The sequence below is a fragment of the Papaver somniferum genome, chromosome 2 (genome assembly GCF_003573695.1).
Source record: "Papaver somniferum cultivar HN1 chromosome 2, ASM357369v1, whole genome shotgun sequence".
NCBI lineage: Eukaryota > Viridiplantae > Streptophyta > Magnoliopsida > Ranunculales > Papaveraceae > Papaver > Papaver somniferum.
In genome coordinates this window covers 99563500-99576819 of record NC_039359.1, presented here as the reverse complement: position 1 = coordinate 99576819, position 13320 = coordinate 99563500, and the positions used below count along the sequence as shown (strand labels likewise).

General features: G+C 38.4%; 1 protein-coding gene across 2 annotated transcripts; it reads left to right on the top strand.

Moving 5' to 3' along the window:
* The first annotated feature begins 5252 nt into the window (after nucleotides 1-5252).
* LOC113348551 lies at nucleotides 5253-10667 on the top strand. Of its 2 annotated transcripts, none has more exons than XM_026592370.1 (9): nucleotides 5253-6304; nucleotides 6528-6576; nucleotides 6660-6714; nucleotides 6814-6859; nucleotides 6955-7053; nucleotides 7699-7767; nucleotides 7854-8187; nucleotides 8289-8434; nucleotides 8510-10667. In XM_026592370.1, the coding sequence occupies exons 1-9, from the start codon at nucleotides 5621-5623 to the stop codon at nucleotides 10292-10294; spliced, it is 3267 nt and encodes a 1088-aa protein (XP_026448155.1). In that variant the 5' UTR covers nucleotides 5253-5620; the 3' UTR covers nucleotides 10295-10667. The 2 variants fall into 2 exon arrangements, with proteins under 2 accessions (XP_026448155.1, XP_026448156.1); XM_026592371.1 differs by having other exon boundaries at nucleotides 5254-6304; nucleotides 6531-6576.
* Nucleotides 10668-13320: the final 2653 nt, after the last annotated feature.

Sequence of the window (13320 nt, the reverse complement as noted above, 5' to 3'; positions counted from 1 at the left end):
ACGTTTGGGTACGGCTACTCATACCTAAATGAAGTCACATTTCATTTGTGTATAGAAAGCTAAGTTCGATTTAACGGTTGAAAGATATTAGCTTGACTCTAATCAGGTTTTCATCTAACAGTGAATACTGAATGCTTTGTTACAAAGGTAACATTGATTGGAAACCCTGATTTGGAGACTATATAAGGGAGAACTCTAGCAACTGGAAAACCTAATCCCCACACCTCCTACGTGATGCTAGTTGCGACTAGAGTCGATTCTCCTTTAACCTAGGTTTTTCCTAAAACCATTATAGGTTAACGACTTGAAGACTTAATTTGGTTTCTGAAGCCAGACCCAACTATTTTCTCTGTAGTTGTGTGTTCTGATCTTACTGTTTTCTATCGTGTTGAGTAATATCTTCTCTAAGATTTGCTCGAGATTTAATCTTCGATAGGTAAGATAAAAAGTATTCACAAACATCTTCGTCTCATCATTTGTGATTCCACAATATCTTGTTTCGCTTCCATAAGATTAAGATTATTGTGAGGTGATTGATACTACTAGGTGTTCTTCGGGAATATTAGTCCGGTATATCAATTGGTTCCTGTTCACCTTGATTTATCAAAAGACGGAACAAAAACTCGCATGTATTTCCGTGGGAGACAAATTTATCTATTCAATAGACTTTTCTGTGTGAGACAGATTTGTTTATCAAGTCTTCGATTTTGGGTCGTAGCAAATCTTAGTTGTGGGTGATATCAGCTAAGGGAATCAAGTACGTATAATCCGGCGTGGTTCAAGAGGCGTAAGGAACGCGACTGTACCTTAATCAGTATGAGATTGGTTAGGACTCAACTACATTCCAGTCCGAAGTTAATTGGTAGTAGGCTAGAGTCTATAATGGCTTAATACAATGTGGTGTTCAAATCTGGACTAGGTCCCGGGGTTTTTCTGCAATTGCGGTTTCCTCGTTAACAAATTTTTTTGGTGTCTGAGTTATTTCTTTTCTGCATTATATTTTTATATAATTGAAATATCACAGGTTGTGTGTAATTCAATCAATAATCAATATGAGAAATATCTTGGATGATACCAAAGACCAATATCAAAGTGTCAATCAATTCAATCAATAATCCAACCTTTGGTTATTGATATAAATTGATTGACACTTTGATATTGGTCTTTGGTATCATCCAAGATATTTCTCATATTAATCCGGCTCACAGATTTCTATCTGTTCGATTGCAGATTGATTTGAGAAATTGAGATGTAACTCTTGGATGTATTTTCCTTGATTGAGTCTGACTGTCTAGTTGATTCCCTTAGAAATATATTGGAGTTAGTCCATACAAATTGCGTAAACGAAATATTAGGTGTGGTTGTTAGACCCTCGGTTTTTCAACACATATACATGGTACTAACAGATTCAGAATCTATACACCATGTCTTAACATATGAGTTTCTGAAAATTCATGTCAAAAACAACGACTATGCTATAATCAGATGTAGCTCACAATTTTAAACTCATAGCTCTGATACAATGTTAGCATATAAGCTTCTAATCATGATTAAGATGTACTTTATTAGCTATTAAGCATGCTTAACAAAATCAGGATTACAAGTTACAATATATGCTGATATATATAACTTACTTTATGCTTAGGATCACAAGTTATACGTCTGAAAACATCAACATGAATATGAACACAGAGAACATGCTTTATGCTTTAACTTCATCATGTTTATGTACAACTACTTCATCCTTACATGCTGGATACTTTGATCAGGTATAATACAATTAATACAGGATACACAAGGAATAAGAGAGGTAAGATATACCCGACGTTACCTTATTGATGACCATACAAAAGTTAACATTAGATGCCTTAGTTACTTGAGAAACAGTAGAAAAGATTGCTTGCTGATACCTTAGACTAAGTACTGTTCAAGTAAGATTTTTATCCATGTTGTAGACAATCACTTGCAATAGATACTCTCGGTTAGACTTCTTTTGCTGGAAATTCTTTATCTACTTCTATCACCATTATCTTTCTAATGGCAGAAAATTACTTTAAACAAGGCTAGAAGGGAATCCACCTCCAGCTGACTAGACATGTGTTACACACTTAACCATCATGAGGTGGAGACACATCTCTTTACTGAATAGAATAAACAAATATACCTACTTTATGGGTTAACTTGATGTACTTGTCCTTATGTACACATCCCATAAAACAGAAAGTTTTGCCTTTAGTACATGATCTAAACCTAACACACACACTTGATTAAGATTAGGCTAATCCGATTTTATTAAACTAAACATGATTCGCTGCTAAACCATAAAAAAGTCTGACATCAATAACCTAATAATATGATCAAATATGAGGTGATATAGGTTGTATTTGATTGGTGCAAAACATCATTGTAACCGTGTCTTTTTTCAGGGCTTTACAACTTGTTGTTAAGCTATTTGCTTGTGATTTCAACCTCGGATGTTATTTATTTAAGGTCTGCGTAACTGGATTACCTGTAGAGGAAGTTTAAAAGAAAGTAGCGTAAAACAAGAGTCAGACATTGTCAGACATTCCGATCACCCAACCGGAAAGCTTGGGCAGTCACTCGCCTAAAAAATAAAATCATTACATATATCACTCGATCCCCGGTCACTGAATGAAGCACCGTACACAAATTTCTTGGGTGGAAAGACTATATCATTGTCTTTCTGTCTTCACTTCTAGACTGCACCACCCGAAGGTGCCCATAAACTAACCTGAGGTCCCGAAAACTATAAAGGAATTTAAAAAGACCCACAAAACCGATCCCCTAAAATCGAGCTAGAACGAGAGTAAATCATCATGTTGATCCCAATTTATGAGTAAAATTTTGATGGGGACGTTTTTTGAAAGGGACATAGTGGACAAATGATATGTTGACACATGTTTATGATATTAGTCGATTCCCAAAAATTTTGTTTCTAAAAATACAAACACCAATTAAAATATCCAATTAATATCAAAGACATCATTTGTCCCCTTCAAGAAAACGTGCCCATCAAGAATTTTGTCCCAATTGATGCCAAGATTCCGAGAGATGAACCACCCGTTCATGTGAATTACCTTTTTCCTCCATGTCTCACCTACTTAATTCTGATGCTCATGACTCATACCCGCCTAGACTGGACTTACTTACAAGGGATGCATCCTACCCAAAGCAATTGAATTTATAGTAGTATTTGCAGTTCCTTCAGCAATAAAATAAAGAACATCCCTAGTACCTTGACGTATTGACATATTTTCTTTCACGCTTCGTAGGCCAGACTTATGCATTTGATGACGTTAGGCTAGACTTATACATTTGAGTTGGTGACGTTTTACACACAGTCCATGAAACTGATATCTATATATCCTGAAAGAGAATAGATCACAATGTAGAAGGTTTTTGCCTGTTTGACTATAGTTTTTGCTTACCACCTAAATTTAACTAGATCACTTTCGCAAATGTGAAAACCTGAAAACTTTAAGATAAGAACATTAATGCCCCTAGAGGAGCCGTCACGAATTACCTCATCACCGTCTAACTTCTAGAACACAACAAAGATCCATATGTCTTTTCGGAATGCAATAGCAAAGTCACGGAAGCCCAATATAACCATGCAGCATATGTCAACCGAATGTTAATGAGTTTTTAGGAAAAATGTAACACATACTCTTTTCCTTTCCTTCTTCCATAAATTAAATCGCATACTTGTTAACGGTGGATTTAGCTAATTACTACAGTACATGACTAGATAAGTCTAGCAGCCAACATTGATAATTTATTCCTAAATGGTGTTGAAACTTGAAAGTATCATATTCCTTGGTCGACTGAAACAAAAGATCAAAAGAAGAAGATGAAAGTCCAAACAGAAAGGAGATAGTTTTCAACTTTGGAAAATTAATTCAACCTTCTAAACATTAATCTTGCGTGTAAAACTTGAGATGCTGAGTTTACTAGATTACAGGCCTGAAATAAATGTCACCTAGATCACAAATTCTGTCATTTAGTAGCAACTTTTTTGTGAATCGTGGTTGGAGATCATGTTCAGCGACAAGAATAATTGTTTATCCCCTAGTTAGCAATTCGGGGTACGGATAGTAGTTCGGGACAGTATATGTACGGGAATTATAGGATTCGGATAGGTCGGATTCGGTCAAAAATACGGTCAACGGTTCGTTGTTCGGAACGGCATACGTACGTGCATATTCGTTTTATAAATGTGAGTTCGACACTTAAAATTCGGCTTATATATATGATAAATTGATAAGTATTGTGACCTTATTACGAGACTAATTTTATTTGTATATGATTTATAAGATGGAAAAAAACATTTTAACGTGATTATGTAACAAGAAGTAAACAATTTAATCGCATAAATGTATTAAAAAAATAGTTTACAGACTTTTGAACAAAAATTAATACATAAAATTGGTTAAACAACTGCCAATAGAAAATTTTAACTGAATAATTGTATTTAAATATAAAGTATATATAAAAATCAAATAAAATTCTACTTCGAAAATACCATTCGGATTCGGTCAGTTCGGGTACGTTCACGAATCATTCGTGAGTTCCATATAATCCGGAAACTTGGTTCGGAGTTCAAATAGTTCGGAAATATCATTCGGATTCGATTAATTCGGGTACGGTCGCGAATCATTCGAATGATTCGGAGAATTACTAGGGTTTATCCATACGAAAAAAAAGAAGAAGAAGAATCTAACTCCACGCAAGCGATGCTCTTTACTTTTTCATTCCAACGCGATGCCACATCAGATGGTTACCTATATGAACCGGCCTGAATACGGGTGCTGCGCACTGGAACAGTCATCCAACTGTTCCGTTAAGTCGTCTCTATCACAATCATAAGGCCGCCACTGAAATCCTGCCCGACTGGGTTAGGGTAGAAACCGTAGAATAGAATCGATACATAGACTTGGTTACTGTTTTGAAAAGAAAATAATTTCATTTTACTGAGGCTGCACAGGACAGGGACGATTAGGTATATGAATGACCAATGGACAACGCGTATCGGCCCCAACCCCACGCATTAGAAAAAAAAAGAAAATCAAAAAACACGGGCAGCGCGCAGCAGCTCTACCCGTACGACTTTCTCTTTAATTACTTTCTTTTTTATTACTGGTCCCGCCCACTCTCAATCACCTTACATCTGTATGTTGTCCATCTTCTCGCCTTGGAGCCCACCAAACACATCACCGTAGTTTGAAATTGAATTTCCACTGTTTACACTCTCATTTACACGGCTCACATTCACCGATCGACTCCATCGCCCTTTCGGATCACCACGTGCCCGCAATCCATTTGCTGTATAAATAAATTTTCAAAGCAAAGTTGAGGTTCAGGCTCGGTACAGAGGTTCGGTTCAAATACGACAAGCAAAAGCCAACAAGAAAGTGTAGTGGGGTGGGGGAGAGAAAGTGTGAGACAGAGAGGAAAAGAATTGAAAATCCAAAAGAGATGAGAGAGAGAGAGAAGAAAACAAAGAAAAATAATTGCAGGGCAGGGCAGGACTGAGAGAGAGAAAGAAGATTGAGAGGTTTTGGGTTTGGTTTGTTTGAGAGTTTCAGGGGAGGGAAAGGAAATGGGGAAGATAATGAAGAGGAAGAAGAAAGCAGGTGGAGGGAGGCCAGCACCAGCAGGAAAACTTGATTTCATACCATCTAGTAGGAAAGTTGGAGGAGTAGTAAAATCTCAGAGAAGTCAGGTATCGGAATCTGACCATAAACGAAACATCCGGCGTCGGAATCCGAGTTATTATGGGTATCAGGACTTTGATGATGATGATGAAGACGAGGACGAGGAGGAAGAAGAAGATGATGATGAAGAAGAAAGGAGGAGAGAGAAAAAAATGAAGTTGGTTTTGAAATTACCAGCTGGTCGTTATAGTAATAATAACCATAACAAGAATAATCATCATCATCACAGTAAAAATAATAGTAATTATATTAAAGATGAGGGTTTTAGTGGAGTAGACTCAGTGACGAGTCCGACTCAGTTAGAAGATGGAGGAAGAAGAAGGACGAGATTGAAGAAATTAGAACTAATGTCTGAGAGTACTTCTTCTGAGTATGGCGGAGGAAGTGTTGTTAAAAAGAGTACTAGTAGTAATAAGAAGAGGAAAATTCAAGGTAGTGTGAATGATTTCTATGATTATGATCGTAATGTGGACGATAATGATGATGAAGAAGAAGACGATGACGATGATGATAGGTGTGATAAATTGTTCAATGGGTCCAGTGATCAGAAGATTCAGAAGACGAAAAAGGTATAATAATCTTAGTGAATGAAGAAGACTGGTAGTAGCTTGCTAGCTAGACTAGTGATTAGACTTGAAATGTCTCTGTCTCTAATTTCGTTTCATGATATTAACAGTTTAGTCAACTGTCTCAGCTAACCCCACACATAGAGGGACTTGTCTGATTGTCTCTGTTCTTTCCTGCACTTAATTCATGTTAGTGTCAAGAATTTTACTAACAGTGAATCTTTAGCAGGAAAGGGGGCACAATGTAGATATAAAAGAAACGAGTTTGGTTTCAGGTATGGTTTTCGCAATCTGGGTGGGTTATCTTGGTGGTGTTGGGTTTGATCGATTGAGTACTCACACTTTGATGTTTCATTAGGTGTTCCATTACCGGATAGGCAAGAATTGGAGTTGATTCTGGATAAGCTTCAAAGGTATATATAGTAGAGTTGTATACTCCTTTGTTTTTCAGTTGTTTTTGTATTGTTTCAAGGCTTAGCTTGGTTTTGATTTTTTATCCTGTAATGTGGCAGGAAAGATACATATGATGTTTTTGCTCAGCCTGTGGATCCTGATGAGGTATTTGGATTGTTGCATGAGTGTGTACATTCTTATGTTTTGATGTAAAGATTTACAAACTTCCATTTATTTATGAGGTTGGCTTCATTTGGCAGCTTCCCGACTATTACGACGTGATTGAGCATCCAATGGATTTTGGAACCATAAGGAGGAAATTGGCAGGTGGGACTTACTCTAACTTGGAGGAACTAGAGGTAGGTTCTCACTATCAACAATTTTTTTTCTGAGGGCATATGGTATAGGAAATTGATCATGCAGCAGAATTTTCTTCCTATTCTTGCACATCATTTTGGAATTGAAAGATAATGGTTCGTACAGTTAAAACTCTTGTTTGATGCCCGTGTCGTGGAGTCTAAAGAGAGTCGTTTTATAGGATTAGCGAGCCAGAGAATAGAAAAGGCGGATATATTTTAGACACTACTTCTACGACAAATCATTGGCAACAGGAAAGCAATTATCATTTTTAATTGATTGTTAGCTGTGATACTTCCAAGAGGTTTAGAGGGGAAGGATCACAAACTGAAAATACAAAGTTGTAAGATGTAACCTGTGGATGACTAACCTATAGTAAGATTCGTAGTTTTTCTTGAGCGGAGGGCATTAATTTTTGAAAAACATAATGACACCACTCGATGAAGCCTCATTATAGTTGGAGTTTACGATCATATCAACCATGGTAAAAGTGCAACATTCTACATTTGTTGCTTTTAAGTAACTTGTCTGGTCTGTTTTAATTCATGTTGCTCTTGATGGGTTTAAATGTTGAAGGAGTGCTTTATCCTAGAAGCCTTTCATGTTGATATCTTATAGCTTCTAAAGCTCACCATCTTCAAATGCAGAATGATGTTCATCTCGTTTGCTCGAATGCGATGCAATACAATGCAGCAGAAACTGTTTACTTTAAACAGGTACATGACTCTACATTCTATTAGTTTTTACTTCAAATTTTCTATCTTGTTCAACATAATGATTCTTCTTCATTGATATGGGAAAGGCAAATTCCATACAAGAGCTGGCAAGAATAAAGTTTCAGAGCCTTAGAATTGACAGTGAACACGCAATGTCAGAGGCCAAGTCAGAGCAGAAGACCAAATCCAACTCCTTGGTGAAGAAGCCAGAGAAAAATTCCTCCTGCACACCCTTCCAAGAACCCATGGGTTCTGGTTTCTCCTCAGGTGCCACTCTCGTTAGTGTGGTAGATACATGTTCATTGTCAATACCTGCAGTCCAAGCTGGTTGTGAGAAGCCTAGCAGTGGCGATGGGCTTGTTACTGAAAATTCTTCCTTGACAGAGAATAAACCTGATGAGACCGAGGAACAACTTTCAGGTAAATACTTAAACATTTATTTTGAAAAACATTTTTGAGATTTCTGAATTTTGCTAATTAAAATGAAACTACTTGTTTTATCCTTTTTATTTCTTCCACAGAGAAGGATGTCCCAACTAAACTTGTGAAAAGGATTGTGGTGATAGATGAGAACCGCCGGAAAACTTACAATATCTCCAGTGAACCAGTAGTTGATACTGAATCAATCTTTACACCTTTCGAGGGCGACACAAAACAACTAGTTGATGTATGTAACAAAAACTGAATTTCCCTCCTGCAGCTTTGCAGACTACTTATCCTGTTCCAATTGTTTTTGAATCAGGTTATGCTTCATGAAGATCATCATTCTTATGCAAGAAGCCTGGCTCGTTTCGCTGCAGCTCTTGGACCTTTTGCCTGGAAAGTCGCTTCTCTGAGAATAGAACAGGCACTTCCTACAGGAATGAACTTTGGTCGTGGGTGGGTTGGAGAATATGAACCCCTTCCAAAGCCTTTACTGATGCCCAAGTGTCGTACGCAGAAAGCACAAGCTACACTTTCACCAAAAGTAACTGAATCGAGAACTAGAAATTCATCAGTAGTTGCAGGTTCTAGTAAGCCAGTTGATCCTGCAAACAATTCCCCCTTGGGTTGGCCCATTTCAGCAAGGAAGCCACCTGTAGTTGGTTCTGATAGAGTGAAGCCTGTTCCTCTTGCCACACATAAGCAAGAAAACAAGTTAGCAATAAACTTTGCGAAACCTGAAAACATTTTGAGGCAGATTGAGTTGAATTCTTCACCCTCATCCAGTGGGACCCCTCACAGTGCTTCTCCACGAAATCCTTTCGCACGTGATTCAGAGACGAAAAATCGCACACTCCAGATGGTTTCAAGGAATGGGAATGTGGATCAGTCTGCAGCTTTTAAGAAACCAGAAGTTGTTAGGGAGGTTATCAATAGCACAAAGAGCGACTGGGTTAGCCGCTCTCCGAAATTCATTCCTAAGACGGAGGCCAGATCCGAAACTCACTCTCCACGTGGAAATCAAAATCAAGGTACTAATGAACCAAACCAAATGATCCGAGTATTTGCCGAAAAGACGCAACATCAACTGACATCCTCAAAACCACCGACGATTGACATTCAACAGCTTATGATGTCCGTTCCATCCCAAAGAAGAGGTGATTCCAGCCCTGCGGCAACTGGAGATCGTCATCAGGGTCTCAATGATGCCGATCGAATGACGAGGATGGTGTCCGAAAAGACAGAACATCAGCTGAAATGGCAAAATCGTCCCACCACTGACACCCGAGAGCTTATGATGTCAGTTCCTTCTCCAAGAAGAAATGATTGTAGTGCCACTGCAAGTGACCATCATCTGTTTCTTGGTAACCCCAGTCAAATGCCGAGGATGTTAACTGAAAAGACACAGGAACAGCTGAAATCTTCAAACCCACATACTATTGGCACTCAGCAGCTTATGATGCCAGTTTCATACCCAAGAAGAGATGGTTCAAGTGCTGCCGCAGCTGACTATCATCAGGGTCTTAGTAATCCTAATCAAATGCTGAGGATGTTAGCTGAAAAGACACAGCAGCAGCTAAAAGCTTCCAACCTACACACTACAGGCACTCAGCAGCTTATGTCAGTTTCATCCCCAAGAACAGATGATTCTAGTGCCGCCTCGACTGCTGCTGCACGGGCATGGATGTCGCTAGGGGCTCCGCATCTCAAACCATTGGAAAGACCAGATCCACCCAGAATGGAGATGTCAGCCGCTTCTCTCTTCAACCCAACCCAAGAATCCTCGCAATCTGTACTTCATTTTCGAGGAGAACTTCCTTCAGGGGGTTTACAGTTTCAGTCTCTGAACAGGTTTCACCCTCAACTTTTAGGCAGGGAACCACATTTCCAGAACAGCAGACAGATGGTTTTCCCACAAAGAGTAACAGCTGACTTGTCACAGTTTCAAATGCAGCCTCCTTGGCAAGGTTTCATCCAACATCCTACACAGACAAATAAGAAAAGAGACATGCTTCCCCCAGACTTGAACCTTACCTTCCAGTCGTCAGGATCTCCAGGCATTTTGGCCGACTCTCAACTACCTGACTTGGCTTTGCAACTCTAATTCTGTTTGTTTTAGGGCAGGAAAATTACAAAATAAAATGAGTGAATCCCTTTGCTTGCCATTTAGGTGGTCATAAAATTTGCAGTCAGAGGGAGTTCTCTTGTTCATCTCCGCCAACTGATTTATGTCGGCAGTAAATACCACAACATCAAATAGTTCAAGCCATTGGGTACTTATTTGACAAGCACAAGTTAGCATCACAAAAAGGAATACAGTATGTAATAGGATTAGACAGTTTTGAAGTAGTGAAGATCGATTGTAAGCTGCTCTACTGTTGTTTTAGTATATTGTCAGCTGAATCCTCTCTGTAAATGGAATTACAAAAAAGAATGAATGAAATTAGGTGTAAACTGATAGACTTTGTTAAACTTCTCATCAATCAATCGAAAATCCTTGCACAAATGAAAACACTGAGTTTATAGCGACATGCAAGGCAGAAAAGTCAACCGAGCAAGGACAGTCGGCGGCAACTTATTCCGGTAAGCATACTTTGTACGTAAATTCTATTTTAGGTCTTTATTTCTGTATGTTTCTTTATTTGCTTAGGACTCCAGTCTATAAATAAATACATACAGGACGTAGTTTGTTCCAGGGTCTTATTCAATATTGAAGTCATGGATTCCGATAATCGGAAGTTAGTCAAGAGACGGAATAATAACGTCGGCGAGTCGGAGGATAGGATTAGTGAACTACCTGACTCACTTCTTCATTATATCCTTTCTTTCATTGATACCAAGTGTGTTGCTAGCACCTGTGTGCTATCTCAAAGATGGAATCACATATGGCACTCTATTCCAGATCTAGTATTTCCGTACTCCTACTGGAATTATCCCGAATCCACTTCCTTGTCTGAGATCAATAAATTCATGAATTTTTTGGATAGAACATTGCTTCTTCGTGATGCATCATCAAATATTCAGAAGTTCACTCTTGATACGCATAAACACATGAACGCATCTCGGGTTCATTCATGGATCTCTAATATCACAAGGGGTAATAATGTTGAAAAACTCGTCTCTATTTTGATCTAAAAAAACCTTTTTCTGTTCCTTCGTTTCTATTTAAGTGTGAATCACTGGCTAAATTGAAGCTAAGTGCATCCTGTGCTATTCATATTCCTAAAAGTTTCTCTTTTCCAAAACTCAAGAGCCTTACACTGTCCTTGAAGATAATTGCTGGAACATAAAATGCCCTGTCCTTGAAGAACTGAAATTGGAAGACTGCACTTGGTCTGGTGTCAGGAAATTCTGTATTTTGACTCCAGCTCTGGAAGTTTTGAGAATTTGTAATCAATCGTCGAGGAAGTTGGTCTACAAGATTGTCATCTAAAAATTCATGCACCAAGTCTGATATATCTTATTTACTCTGGTTGGTGCGGTCAAGGATTGTGACATATCTAGCTTTGTAACGCTAAATAATGCAGAAGTCTTCTTTAATAGAAGGCAGCAAAGGATTGCAGCTGTAAGTAAGCTTCTTCGAGCCCTTTCCCATGTAAAAATTCTAACAATATATGCCACATCCCTGGAGGTATTCTTTTTTCTTTGTACTCATCTTTATGTTTTTATGATGTAATATATGGTATGACTCCTCAAAACTGATATATGTGTTGGCACTGCCTTGTGTTGAATAGGTTCTCTCTGATGTAGACGATTTGATAAACAACCTACCTACATTTCAAAATTTGAACGAGTTGAACTACTTTGAAGGCCCTGCACCAGATAAGTTAATATTTGCATTGCTCAAAGCAGCACCTAATTTGAAGAGTATTGATTTCGACTTGGTAAGTGAGCAGTTGTTTCTTTATACGATGCCTTACCCACAAAAGCACGTATGGAACAATCATGTCCCACGCACCTTAGGTATGTTTTCGCTATTGGGCACTGGAAGCCGGGAGGATAGCCCATAGAGCCGCACCAACTAGAGACGAGCCTGTTCTCCAGAAGAGACATAAACCCTAGCAGAGTTACAAACTCATGCCTTTTCACTTTCCAGGGTAAATACTGCGATGTAGATCCTCGTTTCCGTTGGGATTTTAAGAACTTCACTTCTACATATAAAACTTGAGATTCAACTGAGTTAAAGGTAATTCTTCTAATCAAGTTTAGTTAAAACATATATAATATTCTGTGTTTTGAGAATTTTGTGTTGGCATTAACAATTCTATGAGTATTGAGTTACGGTTCGATTGTAAGCTGAAAGATTCTTGTTCTACTGTTGTTTTGATATATATTCTGTCATAGTCTTCTGGGGGTGCCCTTAGTACTAAGGGCCCTGTTTATTTATTAGTGTGCCTTTAACAGTTGGGTTGTAAGAAGGGACCAATGACCGGTATTTGTAGCCGGCCTATCATTGGATTTCTTATCAGATATTTTTTGAATACAATTTCTATTTCTCTTTCTTACTCCAGCTCTACCTCCCCTTATGCCATCTTCCTTCTTATCTTCATCTATTTCTCTTCTTGATCTCTTCTCAGAAACCCTAACCTTTTCCTTGTAGTGTAGATCACTACAAATTGGTATCAGAAGCATCTATCCTGGACCTATCATGGCTAACAAGGCAGCTGTTGAAGAACTAACTAGAAAAATTGATGAACTGACTTCAGCTCAAGCAGATTTCACTAAGAAGATGGACGAACTTACCAGATCGCAAAGTGATTCTTCAGTTAAGTATGATACAGTGATGCAATCAATTTCAGAGATCAAAGAAGCTCAGGGTAAACCAACTCCTGAACTAATGACGACCATCACTGCAGTTCTATCTAAGCAGGTAGATCGATACATCGAGCTCACAAATAATAATCAATCCAACAACGACATTCCCGCCAGTGGAGATGGAAGTATATTGGGTCAGATTCCACCTCGTAACCACATTCCTTCTCCTTCAGGTGAAAATATTCCTCACCAACCTCGTTATTTGTTTGGAGCTCAAGATCATAATCAGTTTCAACAACCGAAACCAAAGGTTGAGTTTCCAAAATTTGATGGTACAAACCCTCGTTCATGGATACGTAAGTGTAGGAAATTCTT

Excerpts from the sequence above, each read along its gene's own strand:
- LOC113348551 (XM_026592370.1), top strand. The coding sequence starts at position 5,621 with ATGGGGAAGATAATGAAGAGGAAGAAGAAAGCAGGTGGAGGGAGGCCA. Across the intron at positions 6,577-6,659 it reads AGAAACGAGTTTGGTTTCAG|GTGTTCCATTACCGGATAGG; the intron begins GTATGGTTTTCG and ends ATGTTTCATTAG. Across the intron at positions 6,715-6,813 it reads ATTCTGGATAAGCTTCAAAG|GAAAGATACATATGATGTTT; the intron begins GTATATATAGTA and ends GTAATGTGGCAG.